The sequence below is a fragment of the Gymnogyps californianus genome, chromosome 1, assembly GCF_018139145.2.
Source record: "Gymnogyps californianus isolate 813 chromosome 1, ASM1813914v2, whole genome shotgun sequence".
In the NCBI taxonomy this organism is placed as follows: domain Eukaryota; kingdom Metazoa; phylum Chordata; class Aves; order Accipitriformes; family Cathartidae; genus Gymnogyps; species Gymnogyps californianus.
Genome location: NC_059471.1, coordinates 85,635,095 through 85,661,354, shown reverse-complemented (window position 1 = coordinate 85,661,354; position 26,260 = coordinate 85,635,095). Strand labels below are relative to the sequence as shown.

At 37.7% G+C, this 26,260-nt stretch overlaps 1 protein-coding gene across 1 annotated transcript in view; it reads right to left on the bottom strand.

Annotated features, from left to right (window-relative positions):
• The window catches only part of CDKL5 (cyclin dependent kinase like 5), a 133,770-nt gene that overhangs the window by 65,828 nt on the left and 41,682 nt on the right, over positions 1 to 26,260 (bottom strand). Inside the window, exons 2-3 of the mRNA XM_050899380.1 lie at positions 15,391 to 15,609; positions 14,814 to 14,848 (exon numbers count right to left, since the gene is read on the bottom strand). Coding sequence (XP_050755337.1) covers positions 14,814 to 14,848; positions 15,391 to 15,454 — 99 coding nt within the window. The 5' untranslated portion in view covers positions 15,455 to 15,609. The remainder of the gene's footprint in view (positions 1 to 14,813; positions 14,849 to 15,390; positions 15,610 to 26,260) is intronic.

The window sequence follows — 26,260 nt, the reverse complement described above, 5'->3', positions numbered from 1 at the left end:
GATTTTTTTAAATTTTTTTTTTTAATGACTTTACAATATAAGACTATATAGCCAAAGCTCTGGGTGTGATGAGTAATATAAAAGAACGTTAACGAGGGAATCATTAATTACTCTAAATCCAGTTAAAATTCTCACTGAAAAAAATTAATCAGTCTCCTCACTCAGGTTTCATTCAGGTAGTACAGTGTGAATAGACAACTATTGCCACCTCTTCAAAAAAGAAAAAGGTGGCCTTGCAGAACATTAATTGTTAACCTACCCTAACCTAAAAATCAAGAGAAAAAACCCAAACAAATCCATGGACAAAAGATCCCTGGCCCTAATTACTCCTTTACTTTTGTCTTTCCACAGATTTATTCTTGCAAGAATAAACTATGCCCTCACAATCTGATACCCAGCCAGGTATTTTCAGAAAAGACATGTTCTCCCATTGGAAAATCTGGGACTTACTGCTCACTGTAGAAACAGAGCTATCAAAATTAAACAGACACCTCATTTTCACTTTTTATTTTTTTTAATAGCTCAGAAGTGGTAAAAGATTGCCTTCCTTTATGCAAACATGTTTAGGGAAAAAGCACAAGATGCTTTAGCAATGAGGAAAATTTTTCAGAAAGTTCCTGAAACATGATCTTCAGACAAAGAGGTGAGTGAAAGCAGAGAAAATATAATCACAAGAGTTCAGTTGTGAAGTCTTTTATTCAGATTTTGGTTAAAGACTTGTACACTCCTATTAAATACTTTGATAAAACAAGAGAATCATTGCCATTCATATTTCATATTGAAGCACAAGTGTTCGTTCTCCTCATATTCATAAAAAGGACCAGCATAAGTGTGCTAACTAGTACATATAAAAATGTGCTAAGAGGCAACAGAAGGAATGGGCTAGTATCAGTTTCTAAAACTGACCAGAAGAGACCACTTGCTGCAACTCATTAACTAAATAAATGTGTGTATGTATACACTTGTGCATGGCTCTGTACATGTACACATGTGAAACTGAAAGGATGTTGGTCAAGCAACAGAAGCTCATCTTCAGTAATATAAATTAAAAACTATCAATTTCATTGAGAGCCATAGTGAATAGAAAGTGAGAAATACTATAGACAGACTGATCTCCCTTGATTTGCTTCTCTGATACTGACATAATGTGAGAGATCTGGTTTGCAGTCTCTATTTTATGCAATCTGGGGAACCTGGAGGAAGGGGGCATTACATCCCAGAATTTCTAAATAGAAATACCACCCCTACCCCCCCCCCCCTTTTTTTTTTTAAACCTGCTAGAGTCCATGGGATAGATGTTGTTTGGCCTCTCTTAAGCCTTCCTAAAGGTCACTAGTGAAGTTCCTACTGATTCTCTTTTGCTCCCCAAATAGTTTCAATCCCTTAGCACTGCAGCAATATTTATAGCAGTGGAAGCATGAAAGACTTGCAAAATTAGAGCAGGTTCAGAGCCCAGGCTGCAATTCCACCAGATACTATCTTGTATACATTTCTTAACACCATTCTTCACTAGCTGATGCTTTGAGGGGGGAAAAAAAAGGTACGCACCACTTGGATGAATTTTTCACACAAACAGTCACAGGAAATTTGATCCTGTAGAAGCAGCAGCTAGTCAGCTTCACTCTGCAGATGGCATTGCCTGTAACATATTTCTGTGCATAAACATGGCATTACTCCATCTCTGTTGGAAATGTTAATTGATTTCAAGAAGATAGCTTGCCTCCTGGTCAAGATGTGTACTGTCAAAAGAAGAGGTAGGTGTAACCAGCCAACCAAGTTTTTTTGGTCCTATAGAATTCTGGCTTTCCATACCTCAGTGCATGATTACACTTATAAGTGTCACCTACCTCTGTTATACCTGAAAATCTCCCAATTTTAAAAAAAGTCTCTCTACAGCCAAAAGGAAAATTGATAATGATGGTAACCTTGTTCAGCCAAGGTTGTCTAAGAAAACCGCTTCGCAATTAATTTTCAGTACACTGGAATCTGTAGTAATCTTCTGTTATGAGAACTGTATGTAAAAATATGCTTCATAACACACATTTGGGAAGGAGTTCCTCCCAATATTATAAAGACTATTTGTGGACTGAAAGATTAGGAGATATAGCAGCACCCAAACTAAGCTTTCTCTCTCAAAGCATTTTATTGAACAACTAAGTATCAGTTGACCATAAGGCAGCACAATTCTATACTAAGAACTGAAAACAGAATAACAACAAACTTCAGAGAACATAGGCATTTGTGCACCTTGTTTCTGCTGCAGAAGTATGTAACAGATCAGGGTAAGTATGAATAGGATAGTAGGGGAGGCATTAAGAGAGTATGCACACAAGCGTGCACAAGCACGAGAAGAAACTGCACAACAAGGTTTCAAGAATAATTTTTATTGATAACAGAGAAAACTATTCCCTGGATGGTGCTCCAATAGTAAAATTGAGTAAAACATTATGCCAAGCCCAGAAGGTTGCAGCACAGCTGACTCACAAGCAGACCCTGCATCCTAACAACAGGAGGATGGCAACAAGGTTGCAGCTTATAACATATACCAGTCTTTCTCCTGTTAGCCCATCAGGGAAACAGATTATAGGCATACATTTCAAACACAAATTCCAAACAAGGATAAACAGATAACAGACTCATGGAAGTTGAAGTGAGCAAGATTGAGGCTAAGGACCATCCCATAACAATGGACAACTTCTAAACATAAAATGTATATAAAAGATCTAAGAACTAGTTTGTCATCACCACCAAGAGGAACTCCAGAGATGTAGCAGGGACTTGACAGCTACTTACCCTTGTCCTCCATCCTGCACATTGGAGATATTGCCCAAATCAGATACTGCCCACGTGGGCACACACACCCCTTTATACTTCTAAGAGTGCAGGTATGAGGATACAAGTGAATGAAATCACAAAAGAATGGGTGTTGGTGAGTACATTCATTCCACTGCGAGAGCCTGCAAATATTGACCTTCCCCTTCCGTAAGATTTACACTGACTTTTGTTATGCTAATCTTTCTATGCTGCAGTACTCTACAGAAATTAGTACACACATGGAGAAAGAAACAGAAGATGCTTTATCAAAGTTTTTAAGGTGCAAGCAACTAAAAACTGGAGAGCAATGCTGGTATCTGTTTCCAACAGAGTTACCTGTGCTGTTCAGAAACAAATCCTCACTTTGCTACACATCTGGAAAAATGAAAACAGAATTCCATAAAGTGGGTGATTTTTTCATAATGGGCAAAGTTAAGCCATTATGTTGTAAGGTGTTAGGATTTAAAAGGGACTTGCATGAAGATTGGTCTAATTTAGCAATCTAAGCTAAAATAATTCAGGGATAATATAATAAAAATGCAAATACTTTATAAATCCAGAGGATGTTCTGGTTTTCCTATTAAACTAGAAGAAGCTTAAATAGATACCCTTTAGAACAGGAGAAACTAGCATACAATTAGACTATTCTTTATCAAAAGCAAGCAGCAGACTCATCGAGCTTTATTGTCCAGGTGCAGCTAAATATAGCAAAACAGAAGTATGTGTTCTGGAGAGTTTCAGAATTGTAATATAAGGGATAGATACATAAAGAATGCGTCCAGTTCTGTGCAAACCTGTAACAACTGCTACCAGTTGAAGAAAGACTGAGCACTATGCAGTCTTAACAAAATGGCCTCTGTTCTAGAGCTGTCTGGCCTCCCACTGTATCCAAAATTTCTTAATCTCCATGCTCTGATGCCAGGCTTGTCTAGTCCCTTAGGCTTTTACCTGAGATCAAACATCACATACGGTAAGTGCAATTATTAAGTTCTTTGCATGAAGTTTTACACATTTGTACACATTTCAAACAGCTGTCATGTTATAAATGGAAACTACTTTCTTTTTTTCCCCTTTTATTATTATCCAGACTTTGAATGAGAAGTAAATACCGCTATACTTGAAAAGAAGTTACATATTCCAGGAATTTTTATTCAAAAAGAATAGAAAGTTTTCTGTACTTTTAGGAGGGCATTCCACCAATCAGGAGTTACACAGAACTGAGTAATCATGGAAAATTAAACTACTTTAACCAGGACATTCAGAAGGACAACCTACTATTTAAAAACACACTGTAATCCTTACTGATGAAAAAATACATGTGCCAAGAAGAGCCTATAGCTTTCAGATACAGTGAAATGCTGGGAAAGTTTTCACTATTACTGTCAATGTTTTACCTGCACTGTCAAATGTTCCTTTTCCAGGACTCCTGGCTTAAAAAAAGGCTTTAAATTCACAAAAACAATTAAGAAAATAAGTTAATGTAATTGGTATATTCAAGACACTTTAGTGTAGTAACATTTGAGATCAACTCGGCTTTTACAAATAATTTTGAAAGCCAGACAGATGATCCAATTCCATTTTTACCATGGTACATTTAATAATCTACATTAATGATCATCTCAAACACTGAACTGTGCTCTATTTTACTGGCCTTTATTTAAATACATGGAGCGATAAGAGCTCAGTGATTAACTTAGTGCTCTTAGAGCTGCTCACATGTCCTACAAAAGTTGAAGAAGTCCACAAGAATCCCTCACAGGAAAACAATTTCCCTAAAATTTAGAAATACAATTTTCTTTGCATCAATTATGCTACACAGTAATTTGCAATTTGATGACAAGACTAGACTGTAATCCAATAGTCAAGCAAGTTCATACTACTACAGATGTAGTGCTATAATTAGCCATATGTTATTCCTTCTCCCATATATTAATTTGCATTAACTATAAATTCCCTAGCCTGCACCACTACTTTCCTAATGATCCAAGAGCCTACATCAGGTCTTAAATTCTCATCTATTTCAATTTCTTCTGCTGCTGCTTCTAAGAAACACTGTAGTCATGTTCTTAAACTTAATTTTCAGCACAACATTTTCAAGTTTTTGCAAGAAAGAATAATTTGTATGGATAGTCTTGCTTTGTGTGCTCATCACATCTACACTTAAAAATAAGATTTCACTTACAAGTGCATTAGAATGAGATATAGCACTACAAGCTGTTTGCAATTAAGAGCCATTAGGGGCAGCCACAGAACACACTGCTGCAGGTCTGAATATGATTCCTGTATTATTACAAGTGTAACGATATATAATCCATTTGCAGATAGGAGTATGCAGCAACTACTAAGGAGCATGTTTGTTTATTGGCAATATTCCAAGGAAAAGTGTTATTTGCAGCATAACCAGTAACCTTTCACTTAGTCAAACCAGTACCCATAGCAGGAATTCATGCAGCATATTATGTAAAAGACTATCAGAAAGACACAGTTTCTTTCAGAAACAAAAGAAAAAGTGCAACAGATGTCTGGTTAATCTAGAGCCATTAGTGTGACAAACAGGAAGAAGCTGTGTGACTAAAAGAAATACTGATCTGAGATACTGTGACTGTAACAAATTACTTATCTTTGACTTAATTTAAATTGAAAACCATCAGTAACACATTTTACATATGCTTCCCAAGGTAAGATAAACCACTCTCGTTATTTTTAACTCAGGCTTCTATGACTCCTTCAGTTACCTGCATTACTGGAGTATAAGGGTGATCACCTGTTTCTTTCCCTCCCCCTTCCTGTTCTGAAGATCTTCTGCAGCATCAGGTCTCTCTGCATCCCAGCTTTGTGCTGCATGAAATTCTGTTACCCAGTGTTATAATGGCCAAACCAATTTAAGCCATCCTAATTTGTGGCACTGAAAGCAACACCCTCACACTGCACTGCTTTAAATCCAACACACCTGAAAAAAATCTTAGTATCCCCTTCCACAGCAAGTTAGTTTCTCCCCTCTGAAATCTCTCTCTCATCTTTCCCCTGCACCTTTCATTTCTAAATTAGCCTTTGGGGAGAAAGGAGGGAGGGAATGTCAATTTTGAATACTGAATATCACCCACATCTGAGCAGGGTTCATAACATGACAAGCACAAAGGAGGAGGTAAGGGAATGGAGCATCCTACAAGGGACCTTTCATACAGCAGTCTGGATTGTCATAAAAGACTCAAAGGGAAACAACACAACTGCAGACATCAAAGAAGCACTATTCCATTTATATGGCTACAGACTGACCAATGCAAATAATGAAAACCATTAAATTTAATGCATTTATTTTCATGCCTGCTTTGTACAACCTCCTCAGGTCCTCTTAAAGAAATGACTGAAAAAGATAGCACGGGTTCATATAAAAACAAATTTAAAAAAATCCTCGAAATAGAGCATACCTTAGCAATCTATAGCAGAAGTAACAGACAGAAGACAACATAATGCAACAAAAGCAATCAAAAGGAGACCTGGGACTACCTTACTTCATCCTCTCATCCTATGTAGCCTTAAAAGTGTGAAAAAACAAATGTTTACTTGAGTTAATCCCAGGACTCAGACTTCTAGGAAACTGGGACAACACCAGAGATCTAATTCTTTTTTTCCCACCAGAGCGGGTATGTCATTTTAGAGTTGGATAGCTTCCTCAAAATTAGTGCTTTAATGGTTTTTATTAAGAGTTACCTTATGAAACAACTCTTTAAAAAAAAATGCAGAGAGAGACTTGGGAACAAGACTTTGCGAAAAAGAAATAAGAGGCAGCAATCTGGTGATACAGAGAATATCGTAGCCCACCTTGGGGGTGGGAAGGGAGGAGAGACTGAATAGTCAGCTGTCTTCTCAACCTGTAGGATCTCAGCAACTTAGTTTCTACCCTCCATTCTGCACAACTATCTGATCTTTGGAGCAGTAACAGTACACATATGAATCTTCCACTTACTTTAATATAAATCACGACTTCATTGACATCAATGGCATTTAAAACATATTAATATAATGCTAATCTGATTGTCTGTTTCCCCCTGCCACAGGGAACTGAGAGGACTATGGAAGAGGTTCAGGTATAGACAAATGCCACAATGCATCAATGAAAAATGAAAGCTTTAGAGACTTTCAATACCACATTAGCATCTACCCTGCATAGCAAGCAGTTATAGATGTTCATTGTATGTCATTTATATATACATATAGGAAAGTGATAACTGAAGTGAATGAGCACTGATCAAGCTCGCCTCTCACTGCTGCACTCAAGGGAACGCCATGGAAGCAGAGTATGAAAGCCCGTGAAAGAAATACTATATACCTACTATTTCAAACCGGAATTCTGTAAGGAATTCAAAAGGTTATTCATTGCCTAATGGTGAAGTTGAAGCAAATGGTTATTAAAGAGTTAATACGATTTTCAGCACTACAGCTTGCCTAATAGCTCTATTTTCCTCACATAATACTCAAGATGGATCTCAACTCTGACTACTGCAAACATTTACTACTGGCACACTATTTATTTCAGAAGCTCAACACAGGTCTCATGTTCACTGTATGTATTTCACACAAGTTTTGGCACAAAAACACATCGGTGAGTTGGTGCTTTAGCCTGAGGAACAACAGCATTAAGTGCAATAATCCTCCATAGGTAAGCTGCCATTACTGAAAGAAAATGGTATGCTGCACAGAGATTTGCCCTCAGCCATGATTAAAAACAAAAATCTTGCCACAGAGCCAAAACACATTTGATTAGTAGAGAAAAGTAGCAAAGCTGCTTTTAGTTACATACAAAAATCAAAGAAAAAGATCAGAAAAAAATTTGAGGACATAACCAAATAGAGGCAGCAACGAGATAGCAATAGTAACAATGAGAGAACATGTGACATCTTAGACACCTTGTGCCCTGTTCTTAATCCATTGTTTACCTCTAACAAAGTCACTTTTAAGACACTGAGCTAGCTGAACTCATCTGACTCAAAATGACCATTCTTGTGTATATCAGGGTAGTAGACTGGAAAAAGTCTATGCATTACTCAGCTTTCAGCTTTACTCAGAAATGATAAAACTGAGTGCTCAAAATGCTTCTAACATAATTCAAATTTTGCTGGAAGGTTCTAATTTTGAAAGTCAATTGTATATGAAGAAATACAAATATTTGAAATATGCTTTGCCTGAATTGAATCACTTGCTACATAATGCTAAATGCTCTGCATTATTATCTTCTATTGCTTACCACTGCAGTTCGTTTTCCATAACTTCTAACAGCACTACTTTCATATTTACCTTCAGATCAGTCACTAAAATGTTGAATAGCAATATTGTATCTAGTATCTATCTCTGTCAAAAGCAGATATAGAAATACCTCCTCTTAACTCACAGTATTACAAAAAGTTTAGTGAAATACAAAACACCAAGAACCAGAAACTTCTGAATCAGCACAGCTAGTATCCTGGGGTTCAAATACCAGACAGCACCAGTTCATTCTCTAGGCGAGTAGTCAAAATCTGAAATCAGTTCATACTACCTCCATCATACGAAAAATTATAACATTGAGGGGAAAAAATGCAGACAGCAATCTGTGCTCATTTTGGGAACTCAGATTTTTCATTTACTCATCATTTCATTTCTCAGTCATCCAAACAGGAACTACTGTCAAATCAGTCAAATCCAAAGTAAAAGAAAAAAGAGTTGTATCCATTTCAGTACAGAAAATAATACCATAAAAAAGCTGAAGATAAACTGCAATGAAGACTGTATTCTTCAGTCCAAGCACTTGGCTTAACACATGCTGGAGAGCTAAGGCACCTTGAAAGCCAGATCTAAAGCAAGAATGTCAGAAAACACAACACACTGAAGATAAACACAACTTTTACAAACAAGTACACTTACCTTTCAATTTTGACACTAAAGAGAAACTCATCAACATAAAAGGAAGGGTTAGCAGATTTCCAGCGAGAAGAGTAAGACAATGTCAATAACATCAGCAGATATATGAGTTGGAGAAGGGACTCTAACATCTACCAGGCAAATTCAGAACTCCGTTTTTATGATAATGTCAGAGACATCCCAGATCTTCTGTCAGTATGAAGCTCTCATTCCCTCTGTGAAAACAGCATGACCAGGTCCCAGGTGCCCGTACACAAAATGCAAGCATCATGGGAAACAAATGGGAGGAACTAGGAGTCAACGCATATTTCTATAACTGTGCACTATCTGAACTACCTGTCATCCTAGATGATGAAATCACTCATTAGGATTACAGAAAACATGGTGGGATAGCTTGCATGACCGGAGCACTGCCACAAACAGACTCAGGATATTTTAAGGAGGATGAACTAAGAAGGCAAGGAGATTCTTGCAAAGGAAAGGGAGGCTTGAATGCATGGACATTTGCTTTGAAATACGTAAGAAACAAGTCAAAAGTTTTTGCATGAGGGTTAGAAGACAGAACAACACAGGTGACATTAGGGTGGACATCTGCTTCAAAGCACCTGATCAAGAGAGCAAAATAGATAAAGCCTTCTAAGGAAAGCCTTACAATAAAGTCCAGTTTTCACAGAGGACTTAGAGCACTCCAACATCTGCTGCAAGAGTAATACAGCATGATGGAGACAATCAGGAAATTTTTGGAAGATGCAGAAGGCAATTTCTTGACGCAACTGACCAATGAACCAATAGGAATGTGAAGGCTTATGATAACCTCAGAGGCAGTGACAATGTGAAGTCCCCCTGACCAGAAGACCATTGTACATCGAGGAGTTAGTGATCCACATCAGAGTTCACCTGAGGAAGCCCAAGCCTGCGCTGCACAAATCCCTTGGCCGCACGACAAACTCAGCCAGCTCGCTGTAACAGAGGAGCCTGCAGGCAGCTCCCACTCAGCATCTGCAATTACATCACCTGCGTGGCCTTGCCTTTAATCTAAAAGCACAGCAAGAAGTTTGCACATGAACATCCATACTGTTTGACAGTAGAAATGATTAATAGAGTTTTCTCATAAGAAAATCCTGTAATAACTTGAATAATGAAAATCAGGTAACCCCTTCTTACAGACACTGTCTGCACAGTATGCTGCACCCCAATCAGAGGCCCATTTGATGCTGCACAACTCAAGGTTCCCAGCATCTAAAGGGATGTAAGATTACCTGTACCATTTTTAAAGCTAACACTGTAAAGAAATAGCACTTTACATGACATTTTACAGAGTCGGAGTGCCTTTCTTACTGGGATTACAACAGACCAGCATCTCCTGATGCAAAAGACCAGAAAAACCATCTTATTTGGCAGACGTTGTACATATAAGAACAACTGGCATTAAATTTCTAAATCATTAAACTGTATCCCCTTCAGGCTCCAAGGACTCTGATAATACACAGCACATAGCAAAAGAAAGCATAAGTCTAGAAACTGATGAATCCTCCTACTGTGCTTTTAGAGAATTTGCATCACCACACACCTTCCTGCACACCTAGCTAACTTAAAAATCCCCATAAATTTATACATACAGATATATGTATATAGGCATCTTCCCTTTCGCATATTTTCAGTGTTTTTTCCTGCAAGTTTCTGCCAGCTCCCCACACCAGCAGGTCTATAAAGTGGAAACCCATCAGCTACCACACTTTGTTATTTATATAATGATCAGCTTTAGGTGTCTAGGTGTTTCATGCTCATTTCTTAAGCTGCAGTCTATTCCTTATTTACTGGATGATAATGAAATCCTGCTCTGAAGAAAAAAAATGACTTTTTTTTTTTTTTTTTTTCCCACACAGACTTGCATCTGCGTCCTTCTCAAACATTCAACTGAACATTGATAAAACCCTGGAACCCTGGTAAGATAAAGCAAACTACTGTGCATGCTCTGCAGATGGGAACTAAAGCAGAAGTTAGAATCATTGCTTTCAAAGCATTAGTAGAACAGCTATGGTTTGACTGCCTGCTAGTATGAATCCTTCTTCCTCTCCAGCCTGGCCCTGTGGTGAGCTCTGCCTCATTCTAACGAATCACCTCCTGTTCCAGTGTCATCATCTTGCCTACTTCGACACAGTCTCCACTTATCTCAGTCATCCAAGGATGTATTCACCTCATTTCTACAAACTCCTCCTACTTGCAGCTACAATGTTCAATGTTCCCCCTATATACACAGTTTATTATCTCACAGTATATCAATACATTCCCTTTTCACACTGACTTTGAGCTTAATTTTTTCCTCTAAGCTTCTTTCTTCAGTGTGCCTGTCTTTGGACACCTATGGCTTTCCCACAGCACCTTCCTATCATTTTATTGATTTTAAGTCACAATATTGTCCTATTAGCTTTGTAGCTGATGTCAGAGTCCTCCTAATATTTGTGTCTAAGTCCCTAATAGCAAAGGATAACTCTGCATGAAGCTGCAAGCCCACGTTGCAAAGTAAAGGTTTTATTTTAAGGGCAAATATTTGACAAGTCTTAAACATAAGCAACGACTCTTTTCCTCAGCCATGACCTCTGACACTGCTGAACTGTTCAAGTGGCTTTTCTTTTCAGAAAACATAGCCGAGATCCAGTAAATAAGCCAAGACAGCCTATTTTAATAGTTTGTGAATATAAAATGTATTTCCAGTATTTTCAAACACAATGTACTCCAGTATATTTCCTTATGAAAAGTCCTCTCATTAAAAGAAAAAAAAGAAAAAAGCTTTTCAGAACATCAGATCTGCTTGATCTCAACATTATTTGTATTAGCTTCACATCAGGAAAAAAAAAAAGATTAACAAGTAATTTTTATGCACAAACCACAATTAGCAATAAAGGATTTGTGATAAAACCAGGCTGTATAATAATGTAAACACAGTCATTCTAGAGGAGCTACTGTAGCTTTTCTGATAATGTTCCCTTTGCAAAGAAAAAACACATATAATAATGACAAGGTACTTGTTCCTTACGCTATTATCTCCAATTTAAATCCATATACACATGCCAATGAAATGCACTGGGGCAAAAAGCTACATATTTATTGAAGCACTAGTGGATTAGACGTTAGAAAATTGTTGCAATTAGGGCCCAGCTCCTCATTTCACACAAAATTTACCCTCTCACCAATACAAAGGAGAACCATTGACTTACAATAGCTGAGAATTTGATCCTGGCACATTACCACTATTTATAAAGATGAATATAAATACTTCTACATTCAAATTCTTAGACATAATTGCTAGCTTTGCACAAAAAGAGAAGCAGTATATGCTGAGGGAACATGACCAAGGATGGCCTGGTATATACCATACATACATTAAAAATACTGCAACATTCTCTAGTTTTTATACTGTTTCTGCACTTCTTATGTGGTGCCGAATAGACTTAGTATGTAATGCACTCAAAGTTTAACTGTGCTTCCTGCAGACAGATCATGTGGAAGAACTTCTTACTTTCTTCATCCATACTAAAAAAAAGTATGCCCATCAGCAGCCAAACAGTAAAAAAAACCACCCCACATATCCTTGTATTTCCAGGTAATTCTGTTAAGACTTCATGAAAGTGAATTAAATCTTTATTTTCCTATACAAGTAGGAAAGCTGTATTAAAAAACAGTTCTTGATCAAGCAGAACAACTACATATACCATCCTGCAATATGTTTTTTTTCTTCCTTTGTATACAAGTAACTTTTCTTAATGCACAATCTTTGTTATCATGGTTTGGTAGAAATTCCCATTCTGAGCTAATTAGTGGCTGGTTTTAGGCCTCACCTGAAACCCACCCCTTTAGTTTATAACATCTTTGATGTCACAGGAATTAGAAGCTTCTCCCCTTTTCTTCCTCCTTTCCCCTTCCCATTAGAAGGGTGTTCCTCTACAACTTCAGTTCTATCACGTTCATTCTAGTCAATGATTAATATCAGAGCCATAAAATTTCTGTCTATAATTTGGATCTTTTCTGTCTTAAGGTAAATGAAAATCTGGAGCAAACAGGCAGCCTGTCTTCACATTTTCAAGTTCCAATTCATACTGTCCCTCCAACTCTCTTCCTTTATAGCCACTTTTCCTCCACATTTAAAAGGAATAAGCCAAATAAAAATAATTAAATTCATCAAAAACGTAGAAACTAGTAAATAATTCTATTTATTATGATGCCTATAATTAAACATGAACTAAACTCTTGTGGCAATTACCAAATGTTTTCTTAACAAACCTTGTATATCTAGGCAACAAGCAGGACGTGTCTGCTCTGAACCTGTGCAGTACCTTGTAAAAGAGTGGGGGACGCGGTGTCTCAACATATTTTACCAAGGCGTAAAAGGAAAACGTTAAGATGACCAAACAGCCAGGGGAAGGATGGGAAAAAAGACGCATGTCAAAGTTTAATTTTTAGATAGTTATTCTTTTTTAGTAAATCAGATAGCCCCTAAAGTCATCTGCTCTTAGAGGCTGGGTGCAGCTTGTTTTAAGTAAGCGGGAATCATAAATCAGTAAGCTTAAAATAGCAACATACCTTGCCTTTTCTTCAGCTCTCCAAATACTGGAAACCCTAGGTCTTAGTAAACCCACTTGCTAGAAGCTTTAATAAATACCACTTTGTTTTAGAACTTCAATACAGTTGTTTCGATTAAGCTTGAAGCTGCAGAAAAAAATGGTGCGAATACCTAAAAATTTAGATCCTCACAAGCAACTCAGTGTCCTTACACAGGCTGTAGGAAGAATCACCTCCCACTGTTAAAGGAAAGTCTTTCTAGTGATGTGGTATACTGTAAGGTATTCTTATAGGAACTCAGACAACAGATTATCCTGCCACTATACTATTAAGAGTACTGAACTCTTTCGGATGAGGACATGACTAAACACATGCAGAGCTTAAATTTCACTCAGCAATGCAGGAAATCCTAGAAACTTCTTGAGTCTTGGTGAGGTTACCTTCCATAAAGAAGAGAGCTGCCTAGTATAAACTGTATTGTCACTACCCAGGTGCTCTCAAACTATTCACCATGAATTACTATTCCATAACTATCCAAAAATATCCAATTTACCAAAGCCATTCTATTGAGTGTTATAGTCTCCCCCAAGCCCGACAAGGCTTCGGCTTGAGATAGGATCTTTCCAAGTTCTAATTTTTTTTTTTCCTTTTTTAACTTAAGTCAGTATAATAGTGTAAGTCACTCCAAATATAACTATATGTCCTGTGCGAAAGTCCTTCTGTGTACATGCTAAAAGCCACCGCAGGAACGCAGGCCCTCTGCACAGTGTTAACTTTTTCTAGAAAAAGGTATGAACTACATACAAAAACTTTTATATATTCTAGGATCAATACAAATGAATCATTCTATGATTCTGAAATGTTTTACTTCAGAGAAGTAGAAGTTATTTTGTTCTATGACTACACTGCAGCTCCAAAGACAGCAAAGTAGTTCATGTCAGAGTTCCCTGTTGATGAGTAGCAAGTTCAGATACATCCAACTTACACACTATTTAAAATAGTGTAGGCAGGTTGCCAGACTTCATTTTTGTCTGAAACAGGGTTTTTTCTTCCCTTTTTTACTTCTTCTTCTTCCAAATTAAAATCAACAAGCATAAAAAGTCAGTGCTTTCTTGCTGCAGTTTGATTGTCCAACAGCTGTAGAAATTCCACATGGATCCCACTCCCCCCCCTCCCCCAAACAGGTAAGTGCTTATATAGCAGTATTTGGCAATTAATTTGACATTCTAATTGAGACTGCTTGAATGTAAACTGCATTCCAAAACTTTTTTTCTTTTTTAAAAAACTCTTAGTTGAGATTAATGAAACATTAGTAATACTTCATATATTTCAGAAAATACTAAACACCAAAAAAATGAAGGTTTGGTACTAGATGTAGCCATTTCCTCTGACAGTATTGCAATTAAAAAATTGAATAACTGACTGCAAGGAAAAGCCCACCCCAGCTGCCATATCTCATACATAGTAACATCTCAGTTCTCAAAAGTCATTTTTTCACCCATATACCAACATTTATCTCTGACTTAAAGTAATTTACTTACCTTGTGTCTGCATTTAAGTACAACGCCATAGGCTCCTGAAACAAAGAAGAAAAGAGATAAACCATCTCAAAGCAGAAAAAAAAAGCAGCAAGATAAAACAGTCTTCAGTCACCTCCTGACTATAGAAATAATATTGTTCCCAGTATTATTATCCAGAACTTGCACATACAGGTACTGTACTAAATTTCTGTGCACTGAAACAATTTTACAAAAATTGCTTGAAAGTAAATGGATTTTAAAATGCTGAAATTATTTTTTTAAATATACTTGCAGAGAAGTTTGATAACTTATACCTCCCTGGTATCACTAAAAGAAATTAATATAGTAAACTTCAAAAAAACGAAACAAAAAAACTCCCAAAACCACGAAACTGTCCCATTTCTCTTCCTTTTCTTCTGTCTTCCAAACTTGTCCTTCCATCTGAGAATGGAATTAGAAGGAGCTGTAGAAAATAAACTGATGTTTCTTAAGATCTGCATATAAGCAATATTTTGCAAATGAAAACTTACTACCATCAAGAGGACTAAGTCAAATCTATATAAAATTCTAATTCATTTTTTATTAAGATACTACTTACCTTCACCTACAACCCCAAGGATCTCAAATTTATTCATCACATTACCAATGTTAGGAATCTTCATCAAGACAAATTCCTCTTACGACGAGAGCCACAAAACATGGCACAATGGGGAGCGTCCAAAGATTTTGCAAAAGGCAATCTTGGAAAAAAAAAATTCCACCTTGATCAACCAGACTTCTCACACCCTTTCTTAATTTCTAGGCAGTCAGTAGCTTCCTGGGGAAAGAAGAGAAAATAACGTAATTAGTACTTTGTTTTATTTCAGTAAGAGAGAGCAGTGGTATACATACGTCACACCAATATTGTCTAACAATTGTAACACACAATTTACTTCTACATTTTATGATCAAGGGATCTTAACAGCATGTATAATGGACAGAACCTATTGAGAACATATATCTGACAGAACAGCTGGCCTTGTAATCCCATACTTAGGATGTCTATTACAATAATAACTGACTTTAAGTTATTTTCTACAGGACAGAAGCAAACAAAAATGTTGATAGGAACTATCTCAGTCAGCAAAAATACACCTATAATTCCTTATGTTCTCGGTTTGGTGTGTGTTGAGAGCTGTATATAAAAACAAATTGTGTTTAGCCAATTTATTATTTGTCCACTGTAATGACGAAAAGGATAAAGTAGAAAGAACACTAAAAACCAGAAAATATTCTTCTACTACTATTTTCTGTGCTGTTTAAAAAAAATAAAGGAAATTATTTGCTAGACTGACTAGCAATCAGATTTAGAAAATTATTTCCATTATCAGCTTATTGAATGGAAATGTAATGAATAGCAAAAAAATGTTTTCAAAGGGTTTTTTCCGTGTTTCCCAAACATTGAAGTAATTTGTCAAATCAAGCAACTATACACAGGGAAAAGAAAAAAGTTTTTCTGTCTGTTTTAGGCTCACCACATCTCTCCTATAATCTTCGAAGTCTGATAAACTAAACACACCGAAGTTTGGTTTTGCTAATTCAGACTGCATTTTTTTCCGCCCTAATATTAAAGGCATATATCCCACATTCAAAAATGGGAAAAAGCTAAAATAGCTTTACCATGAATTGGAAATATGTCATTTCCACAGTTCAGTGCTCCAGGAACAGGACTACTCATGAGGAACAAGATGGCAGAATAGAAGTTAATTAATTTAATTAATTTATGTGTAATGCGTGAGTGTGACCTAATGATACCACGTTCAGCTCACACAAACGGGAAGTCTCATTGCTATTTCACTATAAACTAGGGGTGCTGGCCAAAAGCCCTATGTTGACTAAGTCACATGTAACAAAAAGGAGGACTCAAGGGCAGAGGGAAATCACAATGACACTAGCCTCAGCAAGACACAGGGAAATAATTTGGGGGTTTTGTTATATTAGAAGCAACTTCAGAGTTAATCAACCACAGTACTTTGGAAACAAACTTTGGAAATAAAGCAGTGATTTCCGAATTAAAGGGATGGATAGGAGTTTTTTGTTTGGTTGGTTTTGTTTTTAAAAGAGTTACCCGCTCCTTAATAGATTATTTCACTGTTTTAATTAATCAATTTTTTCTTCACTTGTGAATTGTATAAAATACTCTTTTCTTTCCCTTCCATATATTCTCCTCTTATCTCATTTGGCATCTCCTTCTCACAAAAGCCTTTGTGCTGTTTGTCCAGGCTTTCTGGTTACAGTAACGAGCTAAAAAAAAAAAAAAAAGAGCTCCTGGAAAAGCAGGAGCATCTGCTCAGTTGCACCCATCAACATGAGAACAGAGCCCGCGCTGAGCTGCTTCGGCTTTCTACTGAAACAGGCTGGTGCCAGGCACACGGGCACAGCTGGCTGCCTCCGTGATGCAGCTGAATGACAGAAATACCGCTACAGAGACCTTGAAAGAACCATTAATGCCATAACATAAGCAAGACGCAAGAAAATAGGTCAGCCACGTTCAGGACAACAAAACTACTTGCCGGAAAGAAAGGAACAGTCAGAAAACATATATTCTGTTTTCTATTAGCACTATTCAATAACATCACCAAATCCGCTACTTCGGTTCCCAACATTAGTCGTTGACAAGTGTTTCTAGAAATCAGTTTGTAATAACATTCATTACTTATCTGCTAATGTCATTACCATACCTTGTCTTTCTGCCTTACAGTGTACACAATACTTTTTGGATCTATGACAAAACAGTGAAGAAGCTTATGAGATAGTGTGTCAAAAACGCAACACGAAATTTAGATGCAATTCCCTCATTTAGATCCTCTGTCCCTCATTCATAACTTCTAAATTTCTCATAAACTACTTAAGGCTATACAGGCCTGCAGCTTGTGATCCACTATTTTTATTTTTCTAGGAGTTCTGCAAGTGTATTCAGTATGTATCCTTCTTTTTTTATTGGGAACAAAGGTTAGATTTGCAAGCAGCTAACCTTCCTTTCTGAAATTCAGTACTACACATCTTCCTCTCCCCACTGATCATGCAGTTTTTCCTTTTCGCTTCATTAAAAGTAAGAGCCACAGAAAGCTGATTCGCTTGTTACACTGGTGCTCCTAGACACATGGCACCTAGAGCAGCACTTGCACGTAATTCCCTAAAGGTAAAAGTCTGACAACTCACTTACCAATGTTCATTCACCATTGGTGATGCGCTTCGACTGGCCCAAAGAAACACACAAACCAGCTTCTCGAATTCTCCCCAAAGTGCATCACGACTGACAGCAAAGGTAATATAGATGCACATACAAGGGGACTCCCAAAAGAAAACTGCACTTGAGTGACCCACCTCTTCTGCGCTAGCTCCAGAATCATCTTCGTGCACAACTCTGCTGAGAGCACTTTGAGAACCTAATCTTGAAATGAAAAGGAGAGCTAATGAAAAGACAACAAGTAGCGTGCAGCAGTAGTATGGACTCATACCGAAACACTTTTTGTCCCAGCTCTTTTGCCACATCTCCTCAAGCAGGGCAGTAATTCAAACTAGTTCTCTCCTGCAACATAAGTGAACTCAGACTAGCTAGACCCATCTAATCCCTAGACAAGACGTATATACTTGTTTGAGATCTTTGCCTTCAGAAAGCTCCTGAAAGATTTAAAAGAAACTGCTAAAAATACTTGCTCAGTGGCAGCACCCACTGAACTTTCCGGGATTTTTCTGCTTTTCAAAAGGCACTGGCCTTGTGAAGACTGTTTTTAAAATCACTGATTCTTGCAGGGAATCTGGTAACATGAACTCAAACTCAATGAACGACACAAGTCTTGTGAGTGGCAGAGTGAGTAACTGTAACAAAAAAGATAAAGAAAAACAAAATCTAGACTTTTTAACCAAAAAAGTAATTTCAAGAAAGTTACCCATAGCAAGAATTACATTATTCTGTAACTTAGTGAAGACAGGCTGGATTCTTTCAAGCTGAACACTGGAAACAGCAAGGAAAACCTTATTAATAGCAACCACAATTTCGTTCTTTGCACTGAGTACCATATAAGTCTGTTTTAATAAGTTGCCTGCTGGCTAGAACGATAACCCTTGCAGAAGAGGAAATAAGGCCATTCTTTACCTCTCAAAGGTTCTCAGTAGGGAAATAGCACTCATTCTCCTAACATCCCTTTCTGAGGCAGCAAGATTCACAGCACATCAACTTATGAACTAAACCAACAGATCTCTGAGATGGTCTCAACATTACCATGGCACTCTACAAAATATAGAGCCAATTCAGGAAAACGAAACATCATGAAATGAACAAGAACAAATTAGTTTTACTTAATCCAGAACTATAATAATGTGAGATTTTAATACAAATGTAGTTGTTTTGCAATAGCATGTAAGGCTTATATGTAAAAACCAAAAACTGTATAAACATTCTGGGAATGAACATATGGACTAATACAGCATTATGGTACCTGATCATTTGCATTTAAATTAAAACAATGGGGAAAAACCCCAGCTCTTCCCCAATTCCTTTTCCCTTCATGACCATTAAGAATTCTAGAGTATTGCCCAAAAGCATCCAACTTAACCACTCACTCCAAGGCCTCAATCCTAACTAAAAATGCTACTCATTATTTCATAATCATCAATAGCTCGGCGGGGGGGGAGGGGGGTGGGGAAGCACCTTTTACATAGTTAGATTTTCAGAGACATTTAGTGAGAATTATAAAAAACTTGAGGTAGACATTTGTCTTCACAAAATTTGGAGAAATAAAACTCTGTTCTAGAAATATACAGTTAGATTTGTATATTAGTATATTGTATATGAAGTATACAGTTCATTTCATATATCAAGACAGAAAGAGTGCAATTTGCACCCTGCTGAAGTCAGTTACAAACTTCTAATTGACTTCAAAGTCATCCATTAGATTTTAAACAAGCTTCTTGCCAGTAGGTAATACACCCCTCTTGCTCTCCTAAAACAAGTAGTAAATTTAATCTTTTTATTTATTTATTCTTTTTACTCACTGAGAAGATACAACTAAGAATTTCTAGAGGCTAGGTACATTTTCATCTGTTCACTAACAAAATAGCTGCTCAGTAAACAGATGTAAAGAACTTATACCATGTAAGTATCTGTCTTTGATGGTTACTCATTAATCCAAACCCTGGCACATCATCTGTCATGCAAGGTATACACATGAAAGAAAGCATTAACCACCTCTATTAGTCATGATGTATCACTACTACAGCACCTTTCCTTCTCCTCCCCTTTATATGTGTAGTTCTATTTCTTGAGATTTTCCAGGAAAACCCTAGTTAGAGTTACAAGCACCTGATTCAGTGTTATAGCATAACATACAAGTAACAGGGTTAAGAAAATAGTTGGAGAATTTTTTCTGGATTTATTGATCCAGAAGAATGCGCCAGGAGTATTATGAGGAATTACACATTAGAAAGAACAAATTCAGTAACTTGAACAGCTGTGAGGAGGAAGCTAGTAGTAATATTCTGACTTTAAGAATGGAGAGAAAAAAAAAATACAATCATATTGCTACTGAAGTTTTGCCAGTCTCACTCCTGCATTTGGAAAAAAGCCACAACTTGTTTTTCCATTTTATGGAGGGACAGTAGACCTTCTAATGGGACAAGATTCTGAAGGAAGAGCCATCAAGATTTCATAATATGAAGAAACTCACAGTGTGGAAGTTGAAAAAAAGAAAAAGCTGAAGAAGAGATAAAAAGCAACAAGAACTTGCAATTAAGCAAGCCATTTTTCATACTCTAAGCTTCAATCTATCCTCCTCTGCTCATAAAAAGAAATTAGGAATGAAAACAACAGCTGGTAAAAATAAATACAAAATTTAGCAAAATGGCAAACTTGAACAAATTATGCAAAAGCAAAACACCAAGGTTGCTTGCACAAGCTCACAGGGTTTAAAATTCAGCTCCAGCAAGCTTTTATTGACATTGCTAATATCATCATTGGAACTTGACTTCACTATTGTTGATTTTTGGAGGAGTTGTTTTGCTTTTTTTTTTTTTTAATAGCTGTTGATATACTGAAACTTGCAAACTCATCTGAATGAGTTACATATACATCAAAGGAAGTCATCATTACATAACTGGCCTAAAAGGCAGCATGCCTCCATGGCAGCACGGCCAGGGGTGCGTGGAGGAAGAACCTGAACAAAGTTCCCAGGCCGCAGCAAGCAGACAACTAGAAAAAGGGTTGAATCAGCTCCCGGCTATTAAAGATACCTGTTTGGTTAAATTCCTAAAGGAAAACTGAGCTTGAAGACCAAGGCACCAATAACCATATGGTTTGTTTTATCTTGTTCTGTGAATGCTCTTTCTTTTGTATGCAAGTACAGATTCAAAAATAAATTCAGCTCATCCTGGATATATGAACTAAATTCACTTCTCAGAGTTAAAACGCAGGATTTATGAGCTGCTTTAACAGCTGTGGCCAACTCAAAGAGTGGGTGCTTAGCAGGATGCTTCTAAGACCATAGTGACAAATAAGCAGACTGATTATCAAAGCACTGAGCACAAAAGCAGCTCCCATGAGTCATAACAGGACAGGAAAGACAATTTTGCTTCCATTTTAGTCTTCCTCTCCAATAAGAACCTTAACAAATATGTCTATTGTGGGTGCGACAGCTTCTTATGCAGTTTATGCTGGTCCTTACGCATGTTGGGCAGTCTTCACTATACCTGTAGCAGCTCTGAAGAAAAATAACCAGTGTTCAGAGGATAACACTCTCAACAGCAACCTGTTAAATTGAAAGCCTTTGCAGCCTCCTGGCACAAGGAGCCTGACAGGTACACATTCAATTCTATCAAACAGAAGTGCCCAACATTTGTAGGTGAAGTAAAAGCACACTTCCGTTTACCGAGACACCGTTAGGCAAAGGGGGGCAAGGAAAATAAAAATTTTTTTTTTTTTTTTTAGATAAAAGAAGGTCTTATTTCATAACAAAATATCTTTCTGTGGAAGAAGCTAATATTTCTTTATCTGAAACAATATTTGTAATGGTTTCCTTAGAAGTCGGTTCTTTCATTTTAATCTTTCCTTCTCTCTTCTCAGAACACCAGTCTCCAGTAATATCCTATATTCATTTGTCATGTTGCTTACTATTTAGTCCCATATTATCTTTGACAATCTGCCATGGACTTTAAATCCCCAGGCTATAAAACAATATTACAGGCATAGCTTTTTCATCTTTAATAATTACAAATAAAAGCTATTTTCAAAGAGTTACACATTAGGACTTACTTTGTGACTCAATTCCCACTTTTGTGTTTGAAGATTCATGCTGGGGGGGGGGGGGGGGGGGAAGTGCTGAGCATAAAAGTCTTCCTCCTTTACCACAAAAAAAAAAAAAGAGCACATTCAGTCTTGAACAGAGGGAGTTCCTGTCCAAGAAAAGTACAATATATTATCTTTAAGGGAACACATTAGAAGCACTGAGCAGCCAGTCAGCTGAAGGACTGCTCTAAAGTTTGAGCTCAGCAGGGTATTTGTGGAAAGAAAGGGCCTCTCAGGTTCTTCCATCATGCTCTCCGGTCCCTCTGTTCTCTGGCAGCCTACTGTCAAAAAGCACACCGCTAGGTTCCTCTCCACAATGGCAGCAACCACTAACTGTGCATCAGCAATCCTATACTGCCATGCTGTCAGCAGACAAAACAACAGATGCAGAAGACCTGGCCACTTAGAAAAAAGTCCTCTGATGCAATCCTAACTGGATCAGCCACCAAATCTTTCATACGTGCACACACAAAGCATACTGGTGATTTAAAAAGACTGTCTCCTAACAAAAAAAAGACCGAAATTCTTCTAATCTGACAAACTTTCTCCCTCCTACCAACCCAGTTTTGTCTTCATTGTTCTAAAAACTCCCATTCACATTCTAAAAAAATCAGATGTTCCTCTCTGCATTGGCTTTGGCTGGGATGGAGCTTTCTCACAAGAGAACAGAAAAGTAAAGGTGAATAAAAAGTATTTATAAGTAGCAAATGAATGCTAAAACTAAATTCTGTGGGCATTATAATACAGATCAAAATAATCACAATGACTACTCTTCCTTGTAATCTTCAAACATATCATTAAATACAGATTACTAGTTCACTATCTGAAGTAAAAAGAAAAAACTCCAAGAAATCACTTTTTCCTCTAAAAGGACATACCAAACATATGGAACAAACATAAAAATGAGGGGGGAGCCCCCAAAATTTAAATACTAAATTAACAAGAAAAATACAATACATGCAAATGAACACAGTTGTATTCTAATTATACTATAAAAATTATTTATCATTTCTTCTTGATGCATTTTCCAGGCAAATAGTCAGAGGCATTTCATTTAAATAATACCGATCCATCTTTTACAAAGTTAACCTTGCAAAGAACGCCATCAAAAGTTTTCAATAAAGAACAAAAAGAAGCCACTCAATTACTAACTGTCCTAACACTCAAAGACAGGTCATTTCAAGAATAAATTCACATTAGTATACAAGCACACGTGCAGGAAACAACTCAAAGGCTTTTCATTATTGGTTCTTCTTTCACAAAAGTCATTACAAGTGATTAAACCACATGGTGGGAAAAACAGCGTACAGTGGGGGTTTTTGTGTTTTGTTTGAGTTTGGTTTTTTTCCCTTTAATTAGAAAAAGACTCTCTAACTCCATCAACCTCAAAGCAGCTTGCTTCAAAAACCCAAAGAAATTGAAAACTATAGAAACATCTCTCCATATGAAGTTTCATCTGAATTTTAAGATATTGCTACTATTTCAATGTGTGAAAGTCTATTACAAGACATTTGCTCCAATTTTACAGATTTCAGAGATAACAGCAAGTACAATAAATACTGAAAATATGTGAATGTGCTTATTTTAACACTTCATAGATTATTTTTGTAATGTCTATTATCAGAGTAACTGAACACTAACCACATTTAAATAAAAGGTGAGTTTTGCCAGACTTCCTAGTTGAAAAAACCTGTTAAACTTACACAGGTGAATAAATCAATTAAATGAAACCCAAGTCAAGAAGACTAATCTCCAAAGTGGCTTGCACTGCATTAAGACCTTATGACCATTATAATAAGCTGAAGTTCAATAAAAAAAGATTCACATTCCAGATACAGAAGAAAAAGGAAAAAAAAAAAGGACAAAAATCCCAACAATTCCTCTCAATTAACATAAGCTTCCTTGAAACAGAGGATGAAAGCTTTGAGTCTTCTGGAACACAGCACCACAGAAGCAGCAGCAGCAATGTATCAGGTACCAAGGGCAATTCTAGCAAGGACTCTGAACATTAAACTGAAAACCCTGAAATAAACTTTGTGTTCAGTGCAAATCCACTGCAGAGAAAGTACAGCAACAGAGCAATCAACTTGTGATGTTACGACAGATGCCCTCATGCCGAGCCACCTAGAACACCTTCAGGTAGGAGAACTTCAGTCTGCTACATGAATTACTGCAAACGTATTTGGAAGATGTACTAAGGTGACCAAGTCAATATGCAAAACATGTAAACAGCTTTCCAGTGGAGGAAAAAAAATACAGAAACAAACCCACAAATTTAATTTAGTAATTTCATCTAAAAGCAGCAAAAATCAACCTGAAAATAGTCAGGCAAAAGCAACAAAGACCAGAATATTATCTTTTGCACAAGATCATATGCTTATCTCGACCACTGCTAACTGCATCAGTGAATGGATACTAATGAAGAGTTCATCTGCATACAAGAAAAAACATGCTGGGAGCAACACTTATTCATATTCATTCACGTACCATTTGTTTTACCTAAACACAAAATTTAAGTTCTATTGAAATTAGAGTGAAACTGGGTGGTGGTGGGGAAAACAAGCTGTTGTGATTTTTATCTGCTTTTGAATATTTGTACTCAAAAAAATCTCTTCAATGATCAAAAGATCCACTTTCATCTCACAGAGCATGAAATAAAACTACTACAATCAGGATAGTTTAGAGCTTGGCAGCTTAAAAATTACAAAATCTAGTGGTTGTGGGTTTAAAACAACTAGAGCATTAGCTAAAGCAGAAGTTCTTTTTCAGAAAAAAAAACAAGTGAGCCACCATTGTGCTTCAAATTGCAAAGTTGCAAGTGAACTCCAGGTTGGAAGACACATACTTGTATCGGTATATTACAATGCAGGGGGCAGTTCTGCTACAAGGAAACCGGTAGAAGAACTACCTTCAAGAAAGATGAAAGGAAACTGAGAAACTAGTAACATAATTATAAAGGCTGACAGTCTGCCATCCTGTACATACTATCCAAGGACTGAGGTGTATCAGCAAGGCTGGATGTGAACCCTACAACCAGGCTTGGAGCACTGGAAAGACTTATTCCCTTAGAGAGACTGTTTGAGAAAACTACTGAAATTCATGGACTACTTCCCCCTGTATACCCTTCCCCTTACAGTATGAATTTAAGCTACAGTGGAAAAATTATTTGCCATTTCTAAACTTGGTATCTCTAATTCTCTATTAGAACACATGAGATTCTTATTATTATTTTATTTCTCAAACTTAAAGGACTCCAAAACTCCTATTATGAAACTGTATTGGGTTTGTGTGGCAAGGTTTTGGTAGCAGGGGGGGCTACAGGGGTGGCTTCTGTGAGAAGGTGCTGGAAGCTTCCTCTTTGTCCAACAGAGCCAATGCCAGCCGGCTCCAAGACGGACCCATCGCTGGCCAAGGCCGAACACATCAGCGACAGTGGCAACACCTCTGGGATAACAGATTTAAGAAGGGGAAAAGTTACTATGCAACAGCAATTGCAGCTGGAGAGAGGAGTGAGAATATGTGAGAGGAACAACTCCGCAGACACCAAGGTCAGTGAAGAAGGAGGGGAGGAGGTGCTCCAGGCACTGGAGCAGAGATTCCCCTGCAGCCCGTGGTGAAGACCACGGTGAGGCAGGCTGTCCCCCTGCAGCCCATGATGGTCCACGGTGGAGCAGATATCCACCTGCAGCCCGTGGAGGACCCCACGCTGGAGCAGGTGGAGGCCCAAAGGACGCTGTGACCCCGTGGGAAGCCCGCGCTGGAGCAGGCTCCTGGCAGGGAGAGAAGCCCATGCTGGAGCAGGTTTGCTGGCAGGACTTGTGACCCTGTGGGGGACCCAGGCTGGAGCAGTCTGTTCCTGAAGGACTGCACACCGTGGAAGGGACCCACGCTGGAGCGGTCTGTAAAGAACTGTAGCCTGTGGGAAGGACTCATGTTGGAGGAGTTTGTAGAGGACTATCTCCAGTGGGAGGGACCCCACGCTGGAGCAGGGGAAGAGTGTGAGTCCTCCTCCCCCTGAGGAGGAAGGAGCAGCAGAAACAGCATGTGATGAACTCACCGTGACCCCCATTCCCCGTCCCCCTGCGCCGCTCAGGGCGGGGAGGAGGTAGAGAATTCGGGAGTAAAGTTGAGCCCAGGAAGAAGGGAG